The 19,202-nt window shown below is 33.9% G+C and overlaps 2 protein-coding genes across 3 annotated transcripts; one reads left to right on the forward strand and one right to left on the reverse strand.

Moving 5' to 3' along the window:
• Positions 1-241: 241 nt before the first annotated feature.
• On the forward strand, positions 242-3,648 carry LOC113309654 (bifunctional nitrilase/nitrile hydratase NIT4B-like). Of its 2 annotated transcripts, none has more exons than XM_026558123.1 (5): positions 242-884; positions 1,855-2,034; positions 2,184-2,477; positions 2,630-2,911; positions 3,408-3,648. In XM_026558123.1, exons 1-5 carry the CDS (start codon positions 410-412, stop codon positions 3,524-3,526), a joined length of 1,350 nt encoding a protein of 449 aa, XP_026413908.1. In that variant the 5' UTR covers positions 242-409; the 3' UTR covers positions 3,527-3,648. The 2 variants fall into 2 exon arrangements, with proteins under 2 accessions (XP_026413908.1, XP_026413909.1); XM_026558124.1 differs by having other exon boundaries at positions 2,660-2,911.
• Positions 3,649-4,389: 741 nt separating this feature from the next.
• Positions 4,390-5,555, reverse strand: LOC113309655 (photosystem I subunit O-like). Its single transcript, XM_026558125.1, has 4 exons — positions 5,358-5,555; positions 5,181-5,253; positions 4,881-5,063; positions 4,390-4,605 (listed from the first exon to the last, which is right to left on the reverse strand). Exons 1-4 carry the CDS (start codon positions 5,443-5,445, stop codon positions 4,509-4,511), a joined length of 441 nt encoding a protein of 146 aa, XP_026413910.1. The 5' UTR covers positions 5,446-5,555; the 3' UTR covers positions 4,390-4,508.
• Between the last annotated feature and the right edge of the window lie 13,647 nt (positions 5,556-19,202).

Here is a 19,202-nt window from a genome sequence, read left to right on the forward strand (position 1 = left end):
AGAGGGTACCAACTGATATAAGAAGTCCTCCACATTGTATGAGTTTTGATACCCTTCCCAGTAAACCGGTACCCCAATTTTGGCCTGTCTTGTTTTTCTCTGGGCAACTAGATTCAAAGTCGAACCTCCTAAGCATGATAATGCAGTCTTGGGCTGCCTACTGAGAGATATTATAAGTTGTGATGATTTGTGTCTAAAGTCCATGCGCCAAAGTTAAGTTTGGTAACTTGTAGGGGTTTCCCGGTGGGATCGTATATCAAAAGCGGACAGAATCACAGAAGTGACTTTCCCTCTATCGTTTTCTTTCCAAAGTAGAGCGGCTACGAAATTTTCGTTCTACTCGGAAACAATCTAAACACTATAAGATACGACGAGATTTATGAATGCTGTCAGTCAGTAACTGGAGATAATGGGGGAGCCAAGAAATCAAATTCAAAGTTATCAACAAGAATCAATTACAAATAAAAGAAAAAGAGGGATTACAGATAGACATGCTAAGGTTGATGGAAGAGGCTGTAGAATAAGAATACCAGCATCATGTGCGCCTGGTATTTTCCAATTAACTAATGAATTGGGTCATAGATCAGATGGTGAAACTGTTCATTGGTTATTAGAACAAATTCGTCCTGAACTTGTCGACAATCCTCATAAAAGCCCTTTAAAATCTCTTCCTCCACCTGTTCCTGATCCTATTGCTTCCCCTAATCCTGTTGCCTTTTCTTACCTTGACGATTATTCTTCTGAGAATGGTAATCCTGCTACTAGTAGTGGGCATGATGTGGTCGACGATGAGGAGAATTTGGTCGATAATGGTGTAAGGCCGACTATTCGAGCAACTGTTGTACAAGCATCTACTGTATTCTATGACACTCCAGCTACTCTAGGTATGATACTCTCCATCTTCGATTTTCTATGTTTGTTAGGGTCTCATTATCTTTGAGTAGTTACTTTCCCTTTGAAATTAGGGTTCTTACATGTGGGCATTCTGTTGTTATAAGTCTTCTTTATTGCTCCTAGATTGCTAATAGTTCTAGATTAGGTTTAATATAAAGCCAGTGTAAAGATCAGTAAAATATTGGATGGAATTGGAGTTATTTTCTTGTTCAAGAGCTCTTGGTATTTTGGTGCGCAACCTAAGGCCATTGTATGCATATTGAGGTCTTAGTGATATTATACCAAGATTACTTGGCCATAATTTTCTTTCCTTTTAATACCAGATCCTTAGTGTTGAATCTGTGCCCTCTTGCTTTTGTTTTATGCACTGTTCCAATCATTGTTTAACAGAGTAGAGAGTACATCACTAGTTATTGGAATCGTTAGGTGACTTGATGTAGTTTTTTCTACCAAATATGTTTCATTTAAGCACTGTAATCTGCATGTAACTTGTTTTGCCGATGCAAGCCGATATGCCTGTTTACTATCAGACTCTTGTGAAACATCACAAACTCATGCCAACAGCACTTGAACTTGTTGGGGGTCTTGGTGATATTATACCAAGATTACTTGGCCATAACTTTCTTTCCTTTTGATACCAGATCCTCAGTGTTGTTTCTATGCATCCTTGCTTTTGTTTTATGACTTGATGTAGTTTTGTCTACCAAATATGTTACATTAGGCAGTGTAATCTGCCTGTGCCTGAGAATTCTATGTAACTTGTTTTGCCGATGCAATACCTGTTTACTATCAGATTCTTGTGAATACATAACCATTGTTGTAGTATTACATCATAATACCTATGAATTTGCTTGTTGGAATTAAAGGTGTGTGACTGACATGGGAAGTTCTCAGAAATGTGCTGCAAGGTATCAGACCATTTGCATGTATTTCTAACTGCCCTCTCAATTCTTAAAACAGACAAGGCAGAGAGGCTAATTGCAGGTGCTGCTGCATATGGTGCCGAATTAGTTGTGTTTCCAGAGGCATTTGTTGGTGGTTATCCCCGTATTCCTAATTTTGGTGTCACAGGGGGGAGGAATTCGATTGAGGAAAATGATGAATTTCAAAAGTATCATGCTGCTGCAATTGATGTACCTGGTATGGTGTTACTGTTTTTCTCATGAAGTATATTATAACACCTGTCAATATTATATCCGAGTAGTGCATATATTCTCCTTCTGATCATGGACTAAAACTTGTATATCTGAATGTCATTTGTTGATTAATACTGATTTACGTTTTCGCAGGTCCCGAAGTTGACAGACTAGCTGGAATAGCTAGAAAATATGAGGTCCACTTAGTAATGGGAGTGGTAGAGAGAGAAGGATCCATACTCTACTCCTCGGTAATTTATTTTGACTGTCAGGGCCAATATCTTGGGGGACACCGCAAGGTTATGTTAACAGCATTAGAACATGATGTATGGCATTCAGGAGATAAAGCAACATTGCCTGCATACAAGACCTCAATTGGGAACATAGGTGGCCTCATCTGCTGGGACAACAGGATGCCCTTATTAAGATCAGAATTGTATTCCAAAGGTAAACTCTAATAGCCTCTAGCCTAAAATCTTTTGAGCTCATTACCCTCACATCGACATCATCGTTGTTACTAATGAAGACCATGTCACAGACAGGATGATATATTTGTCTACTTCGTGCTGCAACTTAATGTAAGTGTTCTATGTTAACAGGTGTTGAAATATACTGTGTTCCCACTGCAGATGCAAGAGATACATGGCGTGCAAGCATGACCCATACTGCCATTGAAGGTGGCTGTTTTGTTATATCCGCAAACCAATACTGCCAAAGGAAAGACTATCCTCTCCAGCAACAATGTGTGTCAGGAGATACAAATTCGGAGCTTTCACCAGATTCTGTTGTCTGCTCTGGAGGCAGCATTATCATTTCACCATCAGGGGCCATTTTGGCAGGTCCTAATTACCAAGAGGAGTCCCTCATATCCGCAGACCTAGGTATGGCAACATACCTTCTATTATTTATCATATACAGTACTATCAAATTGGGAAACATCTAATGTTTCTCACACGGGATAGCTTAACTGTTATGTTGCATCATGCACAATTGCATTGGGGGTTTGATTCCTTTAAAATTGTATCCCCCAATATCAATTTCCTGCAGAAAGAAGTCTATATGGAAGAGACGTAGGTTTAAAAGTCTCCATGGAACTGAATGTCAATATGGTTGGAAACCTGAAATTGTTTGATCCCAAGACAGAATATGAACAGTAAATATATCAATGAATTATGAATAAGTAGATCTCTTAGAGTGCTAGTGACAATTTCACTGTGCTTCGCGAATTGTTAATTAAAAATGTCCATAAAAGATAACCTGACTCGAGACATGATTCAGAAGGTCCATAAAATCAAAAGCCCTATCGTGTTTAAGATTTTGAGTACAATTTTTATTGCTCATTTTTGATTGATCTGAATAATCTTTTGATGTATGTAGATCTTGGAGAAATTGAACGAGGGAAGCTTGAGTTCCATGGTGTCGTCGGAGTTGGGCACACAGTGTGGCCGGAGTCGCTTAATCCATTGGCATTTACTGCAAAGGTCGAGAACTGTTAGGGAGAGGTTGGCGGTCTAGTAGTGTTACTGTTGCATAGAAAGAATTTTCGTCAAGATGACGTTCTTTACCTATCATCACTTCTTATATCAAACAGCAAGCTAACTGGGGCAGGCTTTCTTAATGCTGTAGAGAAAGAAGTCCTAAACCGGGTCAAAGGGTCGCCAAGAAGCTGAATTTTGTTAGGCTTCCAGTCTATGCAGGGATTTAACCTTAGAATATTAGTTTTCTATAGTGATTAGCTTAGAGTAGGCTGAAAATACCACACATAACTTCCACAGTGTTTGGTGATTGCATCTCACATGTCATCAACTAATACTTGCTGAACCATTCTCTTCAAGAGTTTACAGGTAAGTCTCCATAAAGTCTTCTTTTTTGTTCCTTGAAGCTGGTGATGTTTCAATGTAGATATGTGTAGTGCTATAATATGCTCATAATATGAAATCTCATCTCTATTGAACACTCCTCATATGGGTCCCATGAAATGGGTCTAATCCTTTTCAGTTGCATCGTATGCTTTTTTTCCTGCTGAAATCCTATGCTATCTATTAACAGATACCACTCTGCATAATGTTAGGAGTCTAGGACACTCTACTCTGTTTACACATTTTTGGGGTCTGTTTTCTTGGCCACTAGCCATTGCTGATATTTCGATTTTGTGTTTCTAAATCTTTTTAAGGACCACAGTAACAGTTTAAGGACCACTATGAAATAAATATAGGGAGTTTTAGGCATAATCATTGAGTGATTCATCTTTTTCTTTCTCTTCATACTTACTATCAGTTTTGTGCATAATCATTGTCCTTTGCTGAAGCCCTAATTTATGCAGTTATGTTATGATTAGATGATTTCTTGCTCTCTTTTCTCAACTGCCTTAGAAAGTATTGACACATTAACCAAATTTCAAATATTACACAACAAGAGAAGAAGTGGGTACAGATTTAACACACAAATTGATATACATTAGATAGACAGATCAGTAAATCATTTGTCGAAGTATGATTCAGTCCTCCCCTTGAAACCAATTTGCCCAAATGTCAAGGTAATGAAGAGCCCCAAGTGCCACGTGATCAACCACAACCTATCAATGAAAGAAGTATCTTTACGGTCAGAACCATATGAAATGTTGCACATATACATAGGTACATACTAAGCTCAGTTAGAGCTATGCCTTAATCTTATGGTTTTAGTTCTTCTTGGCAGGGTAAGCTTAGCAAACTTCCCTTTAGAAATTTTAGGTAATTCAGATCCTAGTTAACTGACTAGAACTGGGTTGGAGGGAGTACAAGTCGGTACTAGTCAGTGTTTCCATTTGAGCATGTGCAGATCTGATTAATGGATGATGAAAGTACTCACCAGAAGGAAGAAGCGATGGCTGGGGGAGTAGGGAAGTGAGCGAGTTCCTCTCCAATGCTATTGAAGAAAAGTCCAGTCAAACTGTTTCCATTGATTAATGGTATACTTGATGGAGCGAGCCAACCGATCAATCCAAAACCGATAACGTTCAAGTCTTTCCTTAGCCAGTCCCTCTGGAATGAGCTTTAGTTTACAACATAACAGAAAACGATTAGAGCATACAAAAAAAGATTGAACTAATTGTTATTTTGAGACTATATGATCACTAGCTAAATAAAGTAGGAATAATTGATTGATTACCATGTTACTCTTCCACCAGAAGTGAGACTTTGCTTTAATGGGTTTCTGTTAGTAACTGGAGATCTGATAAAACCTGAAAGAAAAACAACACTCATCAGTCATTTCCATGTTTTAACTGAAGAAAAGTGGCTTTAGTATAGTGCTTGGGTCTAATAAGGTATTCTTCGGATGATATACCTGAACTTAGAGTTGTTCTCTTTGCTGGTGAGAGGGATGAAGTGGCCAAGCCTGCTATTGTGGTAGTAGATGCCATTGTTGCAGCCATTTTTTCCTAAGACTCTCAAGTTCTAAGATGTCTTTGTTATAATTTGTTTCTACTTAGTGTATTGCATGGTTTAATCATCAGATGATGGCCCATGGATTTTTGGGGGTTAGAATTTGTGAAGGAGGATGAACTGGTAGATTGCATTGGTGGATTATTAGAGGATAGAACAATAAGCTTCTGCCACGTGGCGATTAATGGATAAAATACTAATCCGGTCTCATGTGTCTTTGTATTACGGGGCCACTGTGAGATATTCATTGGCGTTACCTCGAATATTACTATGTGCACCACAGACATCTAGAAGCACCAACCTCGTAATGATTGGGTAGAAAACTAGAAATATGACCCAGTGGGGGTAGCATGGTAAGGTCGATTGGCCGAACAGGTTGAATTTGTAATGTGGATGTATACGATATGGCACACTATAATATATCATCCTCAAAATTGGAGGGTACCATGAATATTTTGAAACGGACCGGATATATTTTTCCGATTTTCTGAACTCAAATCAGAACTTAAACGACTTCCAGGGCCAGGCATCGCAACCCTATACATTGAACTTTATAGTAGGTCTACGACAATATATGAAGTTGCTCTGTGTTCCATCCTGATTAAAGCTCAACGAGAGGGGAGTCATGAGGAAACTAGACATTCGATCTCCAACTAAATTTGCTAGTTGTTCTAAAGATTCTTAGAACAAAATGGCTATGAAGTTTGAATCTTAAAGGATATTTGAAGTAGGGGAAAATGGGTATGAATTTATTCACGTCATTGATGAGTCCTGGCTAGCTACACCTCTAGCTTCTCCATACTTGTCCCCATGCAAATACTATACAGAAATCTGAGAGAAAAGGAGCATGACGAGTTCAAAAGAAATGAATACGATCAATCAAAACATACGAAAGAAGAAGCAAATATTTCCAAAAGATATCTTTGCCTCGACATTTCTCGTCTTCATTTAAACTTCTGCAAATACTATATGTACCGATCCATACCTTAACGAACCAAATTCCAATCTGGAAAAATTATTTTTGTCATCTGATTCTGATTCTTTTTGCATGCATTTCATTTTTACGGATCATTCAACTTTTCAGTTTTTCATTCATGAAGTGTCAAGTTGGTGTGGGACCATTGATCTTATTAGGCGTGTTATAGGAGCAGTATAGATTGGTCCCACGTTACCTGATCAAGTAGCATCACTCACGCTATCACCTGCCGCGTGTCCTAATTTAGGGTTCAATCCATACAGCTTTTGTTCCCTCCGAAAACCATAGGAGTGATTTGATAAGAAGATAATGAAAAACATGGGTTTAGTGAGGGCCCACTCTAAAGATATATTTTGAACTAGCACGCTTCCTGGAGTCTCAGAGAATTATTCAGCCCAGTTTCAGTCCGGCCTCATTTGCTCTTTCTCTTTTTCAGTACACTTATTTTATCTATTTTTATTGTCTATTTGTTAGATTTTCAGTAACAATTATAAGTACATTATGACAATAATGGTTCAGAAACTGGGAATTGAATCTTTTCAATAAAGATTCTAAATTTAAAAATGACGTCTTATCTATTTTTATTTATAAGTTGGATATCAACTAATTTTGCGACTACTAATCAAAAAAAGTATAAATCAATGATTATTCTAACTTTTGGATATATGTTTTTATGCTATTTTTCTAATATTATTCTCCTTGGGAATCGAAGTTTTTATAGTGTATTTTTCAAAAGAGAGAAAAAAAATTGAACTTTTAACATGTTGATCCATTTCTATTTTTTGCATAAACTTATATCACAAATTTCATCATGAATAAAAAAAATCGTGCTACAAACTTTAAGGACCAACTACATCATTTAAAGTCAAATAGAAAGTGTTGTAGATTGAGGTCCACCGACTTGTGTTAATTTAAATTCCTACCTCATTTATGGTCCACGTTATGGTTAATGCAAATATCTGAAATTCTAGTCTCATGAAAATACTCATCACGCTATTTCATTAGGTATTGAAAATATTGACATTCTTAGAACTTTTATATGCCTTGATTGCCACAAATCGGTTGTACTCTATGGAAATAAAGTCGGGAAACCCATGGTTATGTACCTATCGATTGTAAACACATCGATGACTTCTCTTTTAAATCGTATGTTTACAATGTTCTAATATGCACCATATATCTCCAAATCTCTTATAACATCTTCGCGGATCCGATTGTAGAGTCACTCCAATTGTGCACACATTTTTTTAATTCATCAACATGAAAACTTTGGTCTTACAACTCTGAAGGCATATTAAACCCATCGTCCTTAAAAAAAAAAACTTACCAGAAAGACTATTGTTTCCTTGTTGATCACCATCTCCGCTCATATCTGGAAGATCATTAAGAACACCTCAGGAAATTCATCATTGTTTATTATTTTGATTATATCATGACAATACTTAAGATTATCTTTCAACCATACGAGAGATTGACGGACTACTCACAACATATTACCAACTTTTCTACTGACTTATTGCTAGTCATTTTCACAATCAAAATTGCAAATGAATCTTTCGGCTTGTGTGGAAAAACAATATCAACCATGTTCACCTCTTGTATACAATTGATTATGTTTTCCTCATATTTATATTATTGTGCTTTAATATTATATACATACATCACTAGGTGTAGCGAGCTATTAGAAGTTTCTCAAGATCAATAAAACGAGACAACTTGCATGGTACCTTTACCGGATACATTGTATTACTTGCACTACATGACAATCCTTTTGGGTGATTCTCTTTGTCGTTATTACAAAAATTGCAAAGTCCGCTTGCTTGAATATCTAGAAACCTTGTGTTACATCATAGACACCGACCCCATTTTAGTTCTTAAACAGTTTTTCTGGAAACTTGTGTATTTAAAGTTGTAGTTGGTCTAACCTTACTACTCAACTGAAATAGTCTATAACGAGAATTTCTTTGCTCCAGTAATGAGTCGTCTTTCCAAGGTCGCACTCTTGTCTAATAATAACATGTTAGGTTAACTTGATCGACAAACGAAACTAAAGAAAAAAATATACCAATTATCTCACCATCTCGGTATAAGGTTGGGATCAACTTAAACTTTTGTAACCCCGTAAGTGCAGTTCTATCATTCTCAACTTTCAGAAACTCAGTGCTCCGCTTAATGGTTTTCTTTCCCTAAGATTCTCACATTATAAACCTAACATATAAGTTCTTATATACATTTTAATGAAGAGTGTTTGACCAAATAACAAAAAAATATGAAATATTTTACGACCAAATAACAAAAATGTCCAAATATTTTATGCTTTCTTAAATAAACTATAATGTAAGTATATATCACATTACCCTAGTTAGAAATTCAGCAAGCAACAAAAATTCGGATCAGTAAAAATTCGCGCATTAATCGGCGAGGTGAAATACAAATTTGTCGGTCGATTATGTGTGATGTGGGAAAAATACGTAAATATGGAAATTCGTGTTTAATGCGTTTCAGAGATATGAATGCGGGACGTGAAATTTGAGAACAAAAAAAAAAAAATTAACAAAGTTTGGTGGGTGACATTATGAATTTTCAGTTGAAATGTTATATGTATTCTTTTATCAACAGAAAAAGCAATTCTCAGTGGCTTGGTGGCTATACTAATTAACAAGGAGGTGTTTGTGGGATCAAATCCTCACAATGCAAGCTTTTGTGTAAAATAAAATTCTATATAAAGAACGGGAGAATTATATTGCCAAGTAATTTGAGAACTTTTGATGTGCGAATTATTGGGTCGGACAATAAAAATTGCGTTTTCAACAACGTTAATATTTGATAGACGGATTTAAGTTGGAAGCATTAGTTCGCGAATAATTCGGCAAAATTTTTCTGACTTGCTAACAACTCACGTAACATATGTTCAACAGTAATATCAATAATGTGATAATCTCCCTAAGAACTATATATGATAATCTTTGGGAAGAATTAATTCGCGAACAATTCGGCAATAATTTGCCGACTTTCTAACTAGCTCACATAACATATATTCAGTAATCAAAATAAAAAACTTTTTATGATACTTTATTGTTACTTATATGGCATTGTGTAGTTTCATGTAACATATATTTAAAAGCAATGACCAGGGTGTTGAGAGTCCACAATCAAAATGAAAAAATCGACTAAAATAGACTAAATTTGGTGTTATTATGGATAGAGGAAACCCACTTTCACCATAAACTTAACCAAAAAATCGTTTCATTCAAAGGAGTGGATGAAAAAAAATATTACACGGCAGATCATTTGTTGCTTGGTAACAACGACATTTAAAATAAAACTAGGAAGTGGGATGAAACTATTAATAGTCATTCTCAATAATCCGTTTTGTTGCCAAAGTATTTAACCAACTAAGGTGAAATAACATCTTTTTGTAAAATTATTCATATCAAAAGATGGAACTAACGACCGTATTTTTTATTTCCTAGTCGTATACTTTATTTTTGCATATTTGAGAATTTTAATTTCAAATTTTTATATGGTTTAATCCAAATATTTACAATTTTATCTTAGATGGAGAATGATGATGTCAATGTAATTTTCAAATTAGTATCAAAACCAATTTTTATGTGTAAAAATAGATTAATATATTTTGTGAATTAAGTGTCAAAATTTAGTGAAATACCGGGTACAAACATGATTATCAAAATTTTCGATGTTCAAAATTTAGTTAGCTTATAGATTTTTGAAAGGTTTTCATATATCTTCTCCGCTAGTACACGAAAAATACATAACAAAATGCATAGGTATATTAATTCAACTTTATATTATTTTCTTGTGGTGCATTATTTTATTTTAGCCCGCCAAAATTATATATCGGTACCTGTTTTACATATACCTGTTTTACATATACCATATTAACTCCTCATTTTGACTTAGTATGCAAAATATATGTTTAATGAAGATGAAAAATAAACAATGTAGTTACTTTTTCTCGAGAGATGAGAAATAATTTAATTAGACCACTTTTATAAAACTGTTTCAAGATAGCGAAAACGACAACTAAAACTACAATTCTGAAAGAAAGGAAGACATATGATTTATACTAAATAAGAAAGAAACATGTCAATTTATAATACTAACTACACACTCTCGAACAAATAAAGAACTCGACTACTAACCTCGAAAACATTTAGGACAATATAGTAAAAATTGTTCATAGTTTGGACCAAACCGTTTCTTACCTTACCCGTCCCTAACAGAATATGTTTACTCTTTTGTGCATCAAATAAATATTCAACAAATTAACTTATAATCAGTTATTATAAAAAGTTCTTCATGTTTTTTCTTGATTATCATACAGAGGGTAGCATATAATTGTACTAGAGACCTGACATGAATACTCACCTCAACCCACAATACTAATACTTAGAATTTTTCATTAACATTTCATTCCTGAAGAATTCTAAATACGGTTCTTCCTCTTCTTTCAAATTTCAAATTATGATCATCTAAAGGAAGGACTGGTGGTCTCGTCCTTCATCGTTAAAGCTCTTACTTCACTTTAAACTTTTATCTTTTTCTTCCTATTTTGTATGTATCTTAACTAAACACATCCATATTTGAATATGGTGATTATCATATGATTTGTCGTCTTACAAATAAAACTTTTGATAAATTTGATTAATAATTTCCATCATAATTTCAAAGTTAGTTATTACTCTGAAAGAGATAATTTTAAAATATCGATCTCTACTTTTTACTTAAGAATTATACAAACTTAAAATAGGCGTGCTTTTGGTGGGATGGATGGATTATATATCCATACTTGATATTCGTCATCAAGTTGGGTAATCAAATATGATATTTTATTGGAAGGATGAAATTTTAGTGAAATTCAATAGAATTTTTTTTTTCTTTTCTTTTTTCCGGTATTCGATTCTATTTATGATTAGTGAAAAATATTTAGAATGGCAGTCAAGTGGAACCTTACATTTAAACAGGTTCCACTTGGATAAGTTAGCCCTTAAAACTACTCTAAAGTTGGCGTAAATTAAACCACCGACCGAACAGATATACGGGTAAGATTAAAAAGTGAATCTCATATCACGCGGTTTAGAAAAATATTTCTGTTACCCTCAGTCGACCGACTATTATATAAAAGGAAGCATACGCTTTCCTGATTTTAGCAATTTCTAAAATTAAAACTTACTTACAGGAGATTTGTTCTCGGGAAAGAGCCGATGCTGATTTTGGTGTCAGAAAGGCAAGTTTGATTTTAGTTGTTTCTTCTTTCCTTCCATAGTCTAATGTGTCACTAAATAAAAATGAAAAAATCGACCAAATTTAGTATTATTATGGATAAAGGAAACCCACTATCACCATAAAGGTAATTGAAAACTCATTTCATTCAAAGGAGTGGATGAAAGAAATATTACATGACATATCATTTTCCGCTTGGCAACAACGATATTTATAAAAGAAAAACTAAGAAGTAGTATGAAACTATTGATAATCATTTTCATTAATCCGTTTTGTTGCGTAAGTATTTAACCAACCAAGGTGAAACAAAATATTTTTGTAAAATTATTCATATCAAAAGATGGAACTAAGGATCGTCTTTTATACTTCCTAATCGTATACATTATTTTTATATATATTGGAATTTTAATTTCAGCGTTTTATATGGTTCAGTCCAAATGTTTATAATTTTATCTCAAAATGTCGAACGATGATGTCAACGTGATTTTCAAATTAGTATCAAAACCAATTTTTGTGTGTAAAAAATATATGAATACATTTCTCGAATTACTTGTCAAAATTTAGTAAACTTATATATTTTGAAAGGTTTTGTGAGATACCGAGTACAAGCATGATTATCCAAACTTTTGCTTTTCAAAATTTAGTGAGCCTATATATTTTGAAAGGCTTCCATATTATCTTCTCCACTAGTATATACGAAAAATACATAAAAAATGCATAGGTTTATTTTCTTCTCGTACACTATTCTAATTTAATGTGCCAAAATTATATAATGGTACCGGTTTTACATATACCATATTAACTCTCTGCAGCATATTAACTCCTCATTTTGTTTTAATATGTAAAATATATTTTTAATGTAGATGAAAGATTAGATTTTTGTTAAAGGGAGAGCAAAATGTGATATGAGGAGAGCAAAAACTGTAGTCAACTCGTTAACTAGGCCGATCCAATAAATACAGTTGATTCTGTCCTGAATACCCTTAATAACACACGTTCCCGTCGTACGCTACATAGTTATGTTAACCTACCTAGGAAAGATTGAGAAGTTATGGAGGAAGAAGGTTAAGGAAGGAAGCAACTTTGCTAAGATTTAAAGAAGTTAAAAGCAATGAGATGGGATCATATTGAAGAGAATTTTCGAAGGATTTCTTCATGTGATATGCTGTACTTGAATGTGTTTGATCTAAATTTGATTTATTTAATTTTATTCATTAGTGATCTTCTTTAAAGTTTTGGCAGAAATATACTACCCAGTCAGATCATGGTCATTGATATATTTTCTTAAACAATTGCATAATACACTTAGCAAACTTCTTTACGGAACAAGTCAATTAACATGTTCTATAAGGTGTACTAAAAAAATTCTCATCCACCATCGAATCCAGAATTGACGATCATCACCTTCAGTTTCACAACTTATTCTTATATTTGTATTTCATTACTCATTATATCCCACAATATGTGATTCCCCTTTAACTATTCCACTACAATCACTGCCAACCCTTTTTAACTAGTTCCAAAACAACTTAATTTAAAAATAATCAGTACTCATGAACTAAGTTTGAGATGTTCCAGTTAAAACGTGAAACCTAATGATATGAGATATGGGTATTTTAGTCCGCAAAAATACAAAACTTGACCCAGTGTAAGATTAGACCTAGTTAACGAGTTGACTACGATTTTTTCTCTCCTTGGATCCTTTTTGCTCCCCTCTAACAAAAATCAAATATTAACCATATAATTATTTTTCCTAGACAGAAGAGAAATAACTTAATTTGACTTCTCTTTTATAAACTAGTTTCAAAGATAGCAAAAACAACAATTAGGTCTACAATTCTGAAAGAAAGGAAGACACATGATTTACACTAAATAATAAAGAAACTTGTCATCTTTAATAGTAACTACACACTCTCAAACAAATAATGAACTAGACTGTTAACCTCACAATCATTTAGGACTATACAGTAAAAATTGCTCATATTTTTGACCAAATCGTTTCTTACCTTAAGAGAATATGTATACTCTTTTGTGCATCCAATAAACATTCAACGAAAAATTAACTTATAATTAGTTATTATAAATATTTTTTTATGTTTTTTCTTGATTATTATATAGAGGGTAGTACATAATTATATTAGAGACCTGACATGAGTACCCACCTCAACCCACAACACTAGCACTTAGAATATTTGAATTTTCCATCAATATTTTGTTCCCGAAGAATTCTAAATACAATTCTTCCTCTTCTTTCAAATTTCAAATTATGATCAGCTAGAGGAAGGATTGGTAGTCTCGTCCTTCATCTTTTTTTTTCTTCTTATTTCGTATATATCTTAACTAAACACATCCATATTTGAATATGAACATTATAACTATGAACGCCTCAATGAGCTTGGGAATCCCATTGAAAAGGAGAGGTACCTAGTACACCATCAAAAAAATTCCTTCGTGAACCTGTATGGCCGAAACCTAGTACAATCAATAAGTAGAGATCAACAGTTAAAGATCCTTGTACCTGATTGTATATCAAGCTCAACCTAGTATGCACCTGAACTATACAAGAACTGAATTCCAACAAAACAAGTCTTGTAATCTATATTTCAATATACGGATTTGCAAGTTCTTTACAATTGATCTAAGTCTATTCTAGGTTGATTAACGTACTACTTGTGATATTTTAATTATCAAGATAATGAAAAGAAATGACACAAAAAACTAGAAATTTTGTTATCGAGAAAAAAATGCAATGTAACACAAAAACCCTGGGACCTCGTGCAGCTTGAACGCCATACTGTATTAAAACCGTTATAAACACTTGCATGTTAACAAACTTCATATTAGAATGTAGATGAGGCAAAATCGACCCTCTGAACAATTCAGCTTCAGTCGTGCTCCTTATGACTCTTGGCTCTCATAAGATCCAACGCAATTTATTACTCTACCCGACGTCTTTTACAGGCCTAGGAGTTGCTTCACCCTAAGTGAAGACTTTGACTAATCTTCCTCTAAAGATAGCTTATTGATTTCCTTTAGAAAGATATTCAATCAAGCAATGGAAATATGTTTTCTTATGAGGTATATTCAAGGGTAATGAAAATATCAAGCAAACCTCAACAAAGGATATGCGACTCAATATGTGTAATTGAATATAACTCACAAGATTAATCTAAATAAGATTTAGATCTTGTGGAACTATAAAATCTGAGACGAAGAGAACTTTGTAATTGCTATCAATTTTATTCCAGATAGTTCTTGAATGGATGTATAACAGAAGAGATAAACCGTAAAAAAAAAAGAACTACGATAATAAAGATAAGATTCTGAATATCAATAACTATTAGGTAAAAGATAGTCTGACCGAGCTTCATGAATCCCTTAGTGAAGACTTTAAAATTTGTAACCTAATTATGTTTCTCGAGGAAACCTATTTCTTTATAGGACCATTCTAGCCGCAACTACGACACAATGTGCCAGTATTGAGATTATACCTCTATTTGTAATAATTAACAAAGCTAGATTGCTTATAAACAAAGCAAAACTCGTGAACTAGTTTCCAAGTTTACGAATTCCTCTGAAGCCAAGAAAATTAAAAAATTTCAATATAGATTGATTCCAAGGAATAAAAATCATGTAAGCATGCGATAAGTTTTCCTTGAATTGCAAAGAAGAATGTACAGATAGGATTGTCATTCTAGAACCGTGCATAATAGGTAAAAATAATATCTTGTGAACCGTCTAGCAATGCTGAAGTTCGGGATATCCCAAAATAAGCTAGTTTGCGAACACTTATGTAGGTTCGTATATAAGAGAAATTTTAAATAGTTCCAGGAACATATTCAAAAGTGCATAGTTCGCGAACCCATATTAGGTTCATGATCTCTTGCACACTTTTAAGTTCATGAACATCAAGATTTTTTGTGTAGTTCGCGAATCCTTAATTAGTTCATGAACAACCTGATGGTTTTATTTTCATAAAGATTCAGATATAGTTTCTTTGAACAAGAAATTATTTTCAAGCGATAAATCTATGAAGTATGTAATTGAGTATCCGACATTATTGAATAATCCTCGAAGATTGAAGACTGGAGATCAAATGAAGACATCAAAGAGGACTTCATCAACAAAGGCATATGGTGACTGATTTTATTTGGATTCTTGTTCAATTCTACCTTTCTAATATATCGAAACAAGTGATCACTTTGTGGAACAATTCCTCTGACGGTAAACATGCATTTATGTACGGACTCGAGGATATTTGAGCCATGACTTTACTAATAACCTTTGACCCCGAAAATATCCCCATGTTTAAGTGAATGAGCATATGAGTTCAACGTTCCAAGAATTACTCGATTCTGAGTTATAACGAAGAAGTTATGAGTGATTATTGAAGTAACACTTAGTGTTGATGTTGATGTTGCAATTCGTGAATAAGAAACACTTCATGAACTATTTGTAACGGTTCACGGACTTGAGCGTGAAAACATGACTAGATGCCTCTTTTGGTCAAGTTTTTGATGTTTCCTTATCTAAGCAAGATGGCTATTCTTCCATACACAACTGATTGTCATATTCAATAGTGTGTGATGTTTTAAACTCCTTCCTAAGTTCAATTGTAATTTATTTTACAAAAAATACAATTTCTGCTAAAGTAATTATATATGCAAGAGTTGTAACTTAGGAAAGACTCTTAAAATAAAGAGAGTCCTTGTAAAACAAAATAACTCACGAACTTGCTTAGATTTCAAACAATCGTTCTATAAATAAACTTTCATGTAAGCTACACAATTCATCCCTTGGAAAATTGGTGAAGCTTCATAAAGTTGTTTTCCACTACTTATGTTCTTTGTCAACAAGAGTGAGACAATAATACTTTGTTTTGGGGATCACAAAGCACGAGTTGGTAATAATCTTCTTGATAGTTATGCAACTTGTAATCTAGGTTAATTTAATAATTCTTGTCTATTCGAAGGTCCTTCTCTTCTGATATAAAGCCATTTAAGAATTGTTAGTCATAAATCCTAGGTTTAACAGATTTCATTTCACGATCGTATACTGACACTAGTTGGTCGAAATCTGAACTAGAAAGAAAACTTCAATTCAGTTGTCTCATAATTCCTTAAGAAGTTTTAACAATGTATCTCTAGATTTATTCTAGTTGTTCTTGTTGTGGAATAATTCATGATTTATAAAGGGGGATACCACTATTAGCGAGGGTGATACCAATTGAGTGATCCGACGGTCATGATCTGTTAACATTTATTTGTATTATATGAAATGGTATCCCCGTTTATAAATCGTGGAATAATTAGGTTTCTCTTCCAGTTTTCAAGAGTATAATAATCCCTAATCTACAAGTTTGTTTTGATATTACTTTTATCTTGTAATTATTCAAAACAAACATAAAATTTCCAAAAGGGAAATCAAAACTATTTTTTTGTAGATTCAAAACCCAAAAAGTCTTCACCGCGACTGAAGCAACTCTTAGGATGTAAATGACGTCAGCTAAGGAAATCAAGTGCCTAAAGCATTTCGAGGTTCAAGAGACGTAAGGATCACGGCGTAACTGAATTGCTTGCAGCGTGGATTCAGTCTCAACTACATTCCAGTCCCAAGTCTGATAGTGGGCTTGTGTCTGTAGCGATTTAAAACGACTCGGTGTTCAAACTAGACGAGGTCCCATGGTTTTTATCAAGTGCAGTTTTCCTCGTTAACAATATTTCTCCTTGTCTTGCTTTACTTTTTAATTCCTCATTATATTTGTGGTTGATATAATTAAAGTAAAAGCAAGTGATTCGATTAACAACCTAAATAATTTTTAAATAAAACTGTATAAAACCTACAAGACTTGTTCTTGAGAATTCGTATCTTGAAGTAAAGATTACAAGACTTGTTCTTGTGGAATCCGTTTCACATACTGTTACAGTACATACTATGTTGTCTTGGATTTTGATTTTTTAGATCTTCCAAGAGTTCTTGTACTCAATCAAGTTCACGGATCTTTGATCTAAACTACTGATTGTACAAGAAAGATAAACAATATATAAATATTGTTCAAGGATCATTAAGTTGGTCTACTTCTAATTGTATTAGGTTTTGTCTTATAGGTCCAAACGAAAAAATTTGTGGTGTATTTTGATACTCCGCATTTCATATTGCTTACCGACTTTTAAATATCATTTTTTGTAAAAAAAAAATCATCCAGTGTACGCATGGGAGCTTTAAAGGTACAGAGGCTTTAGAAAATCCACGATGTTGCTCAGAAGCTAAGATATTTTTTTGGTCTAGCTTTTATTTATTTATCGGCCCCCACCATGGTAACGGTTATATAATTTATCATTCCTTCTCAGTACCATTCAATGTAGTAAATTTCGGATCTCGACTTGGTGTCGGTCGAGACCAAGATACATTGACAGCTTCATCTCGGTGGGATCATCATTTCCTAAATTTATGTCACTTAATCAAATAGTTGATGAAAACATTACGAATTTTGAAACTAATTTTAATTAATTGCTCATTTATTCACAATCACATAACCAAAAAAAATTGAGGTTGTTAGGACCATTTTTAATTCATTATTTATGGAATTTCCATAGTTAATTCATTATTTATAGAATTTCCATAGTGCTTCTTGACTCATTGTATTGTCTTCGCGGGATCTCGGGGAGTTTTTCGGGCAAATCTCGTCTTTCCGAGATTGAGAGATTCGTCTCACTTATGGACATCGTAAATTTCAGCGAAATCTTGTGTATTATCTGTCTCAATGTAGTGGATTTAGGATATGGATACCGTCTCGGTCATGGACTCGGGCCATGAATCCCAGCAAGATCTCGGGAAAGGCTGATTATATTGGTACTATTCATTTTAGAAGGAGGATTTCCTCTACGCTCTCAAGTATGTCGATTTCATTTTGGAATGAGGAATTCCTCGGCGCTCTCAAGTAGTTTTTTCTTCATTGAGCCGACTGACCGGAGGGACCAAAGGGAGGGAATCCTTTTTATGGCAATTCTTTGTAAAATGAAACCTAACGCAAATATGCAACTCGATAAAAAGATTGGAAACTTTTAGTGTACATGGTTAGTCTTTTTCACTGGACAAAATTATCCTCCCTTTTAGTCTATATGCATCTTTTTTTTCGGCGGTATAATTGACAAACAAACTAGAATATAACATATCTAAAAATCCATGCCTTGCAATTTTACAAATTTTATCTCGTTGGAAAGATTTTAAAGAGATCTACAGAATGAGTACAAACAACAGTATCAAATTTAGAGTTTTTACGAAAAAAATCTGAGGTATTTATCCTTTTAGGCAAAATTGAATACATAGCCATTATGCAAACCACCACAAAGGATGCATAACACATTATGCAGCCATATTTTGGTTTATGCACAACTAATTTTCCGCTGCAACTAATAAAACGATGTACTCCCTCCGTTTTTGTTTTCTGTTCGGTCACCACTTCCCACAGTAACAGCCGTGTTCTAGCCTGATTTAAGTCCGTTTCCACTCATGCATCAATCC

The sequence above is a fragment of the Papaver somniferum genome, chromosome 9, assembly GCF_003573695.1.
Source record: "Papaver somniferum cultivar HN1 chromosome 9, ASM357369v1, whole genome shotgun sequence".
NCBI classification, from domain to species: Eukaryota; Viridiplantae; Streptophyta; class Magnoliopsida; order Ranunculales; family Papaveraceae; genus Papaver; species Papaver somniferum.

What these genes read in the sequence shown, in the direction of transcription:
- LOC113309655 (XM_026558125.1), bottom strand. Translation starts at nt 5,445, where the DNA reads ATGGCTGCAACAATGGCATCTACTACCACAATAGCAGGCTTGGCCACT. An exon ending in TCTGGTGGAAGAGTAACATG is followed by an intron (nt 5,064 to 5,180) that starts GTAATCAATCAA and finishes TGTAAACTAAAG; the next exon opens with CTCATTCCAGAGGGACTGGC. An exon ending in GCCATCGCTTCTTCCTTCTG is followed by an intron (nt 4,606 to 4,880) that starts GTGAGTACTTTC and finishes TTTCATTGATAG; the next exon opens with GTTGTGGTTGATCACGTGGC.
- LOC113309654 (XM_026558123.1), top strand. Translation starts at nt 410, where the DNA reads ATGGGGGAGCCAAGAAATCAAATTCAAAGTTATCAACAAGAATCAATT. An exon ending in TGCTGCAATTGATGTACCTG is followed by an intron (nt 2,035 to 2,183) that starts GTATGGTGTTAC and finishes ACGTTTTCGCAG; the next exon opens with GTCCCGAAGTTGACAGACTA. An exon ending in CCTCATATCCGCAGACCTAG is followed by an intron (nt 2,912 to 3,407) that starts GTATGGCAACAT and finishes TGATGTATGTAG; the next exon opens with ATCTTGGAGAAATTGAACGA.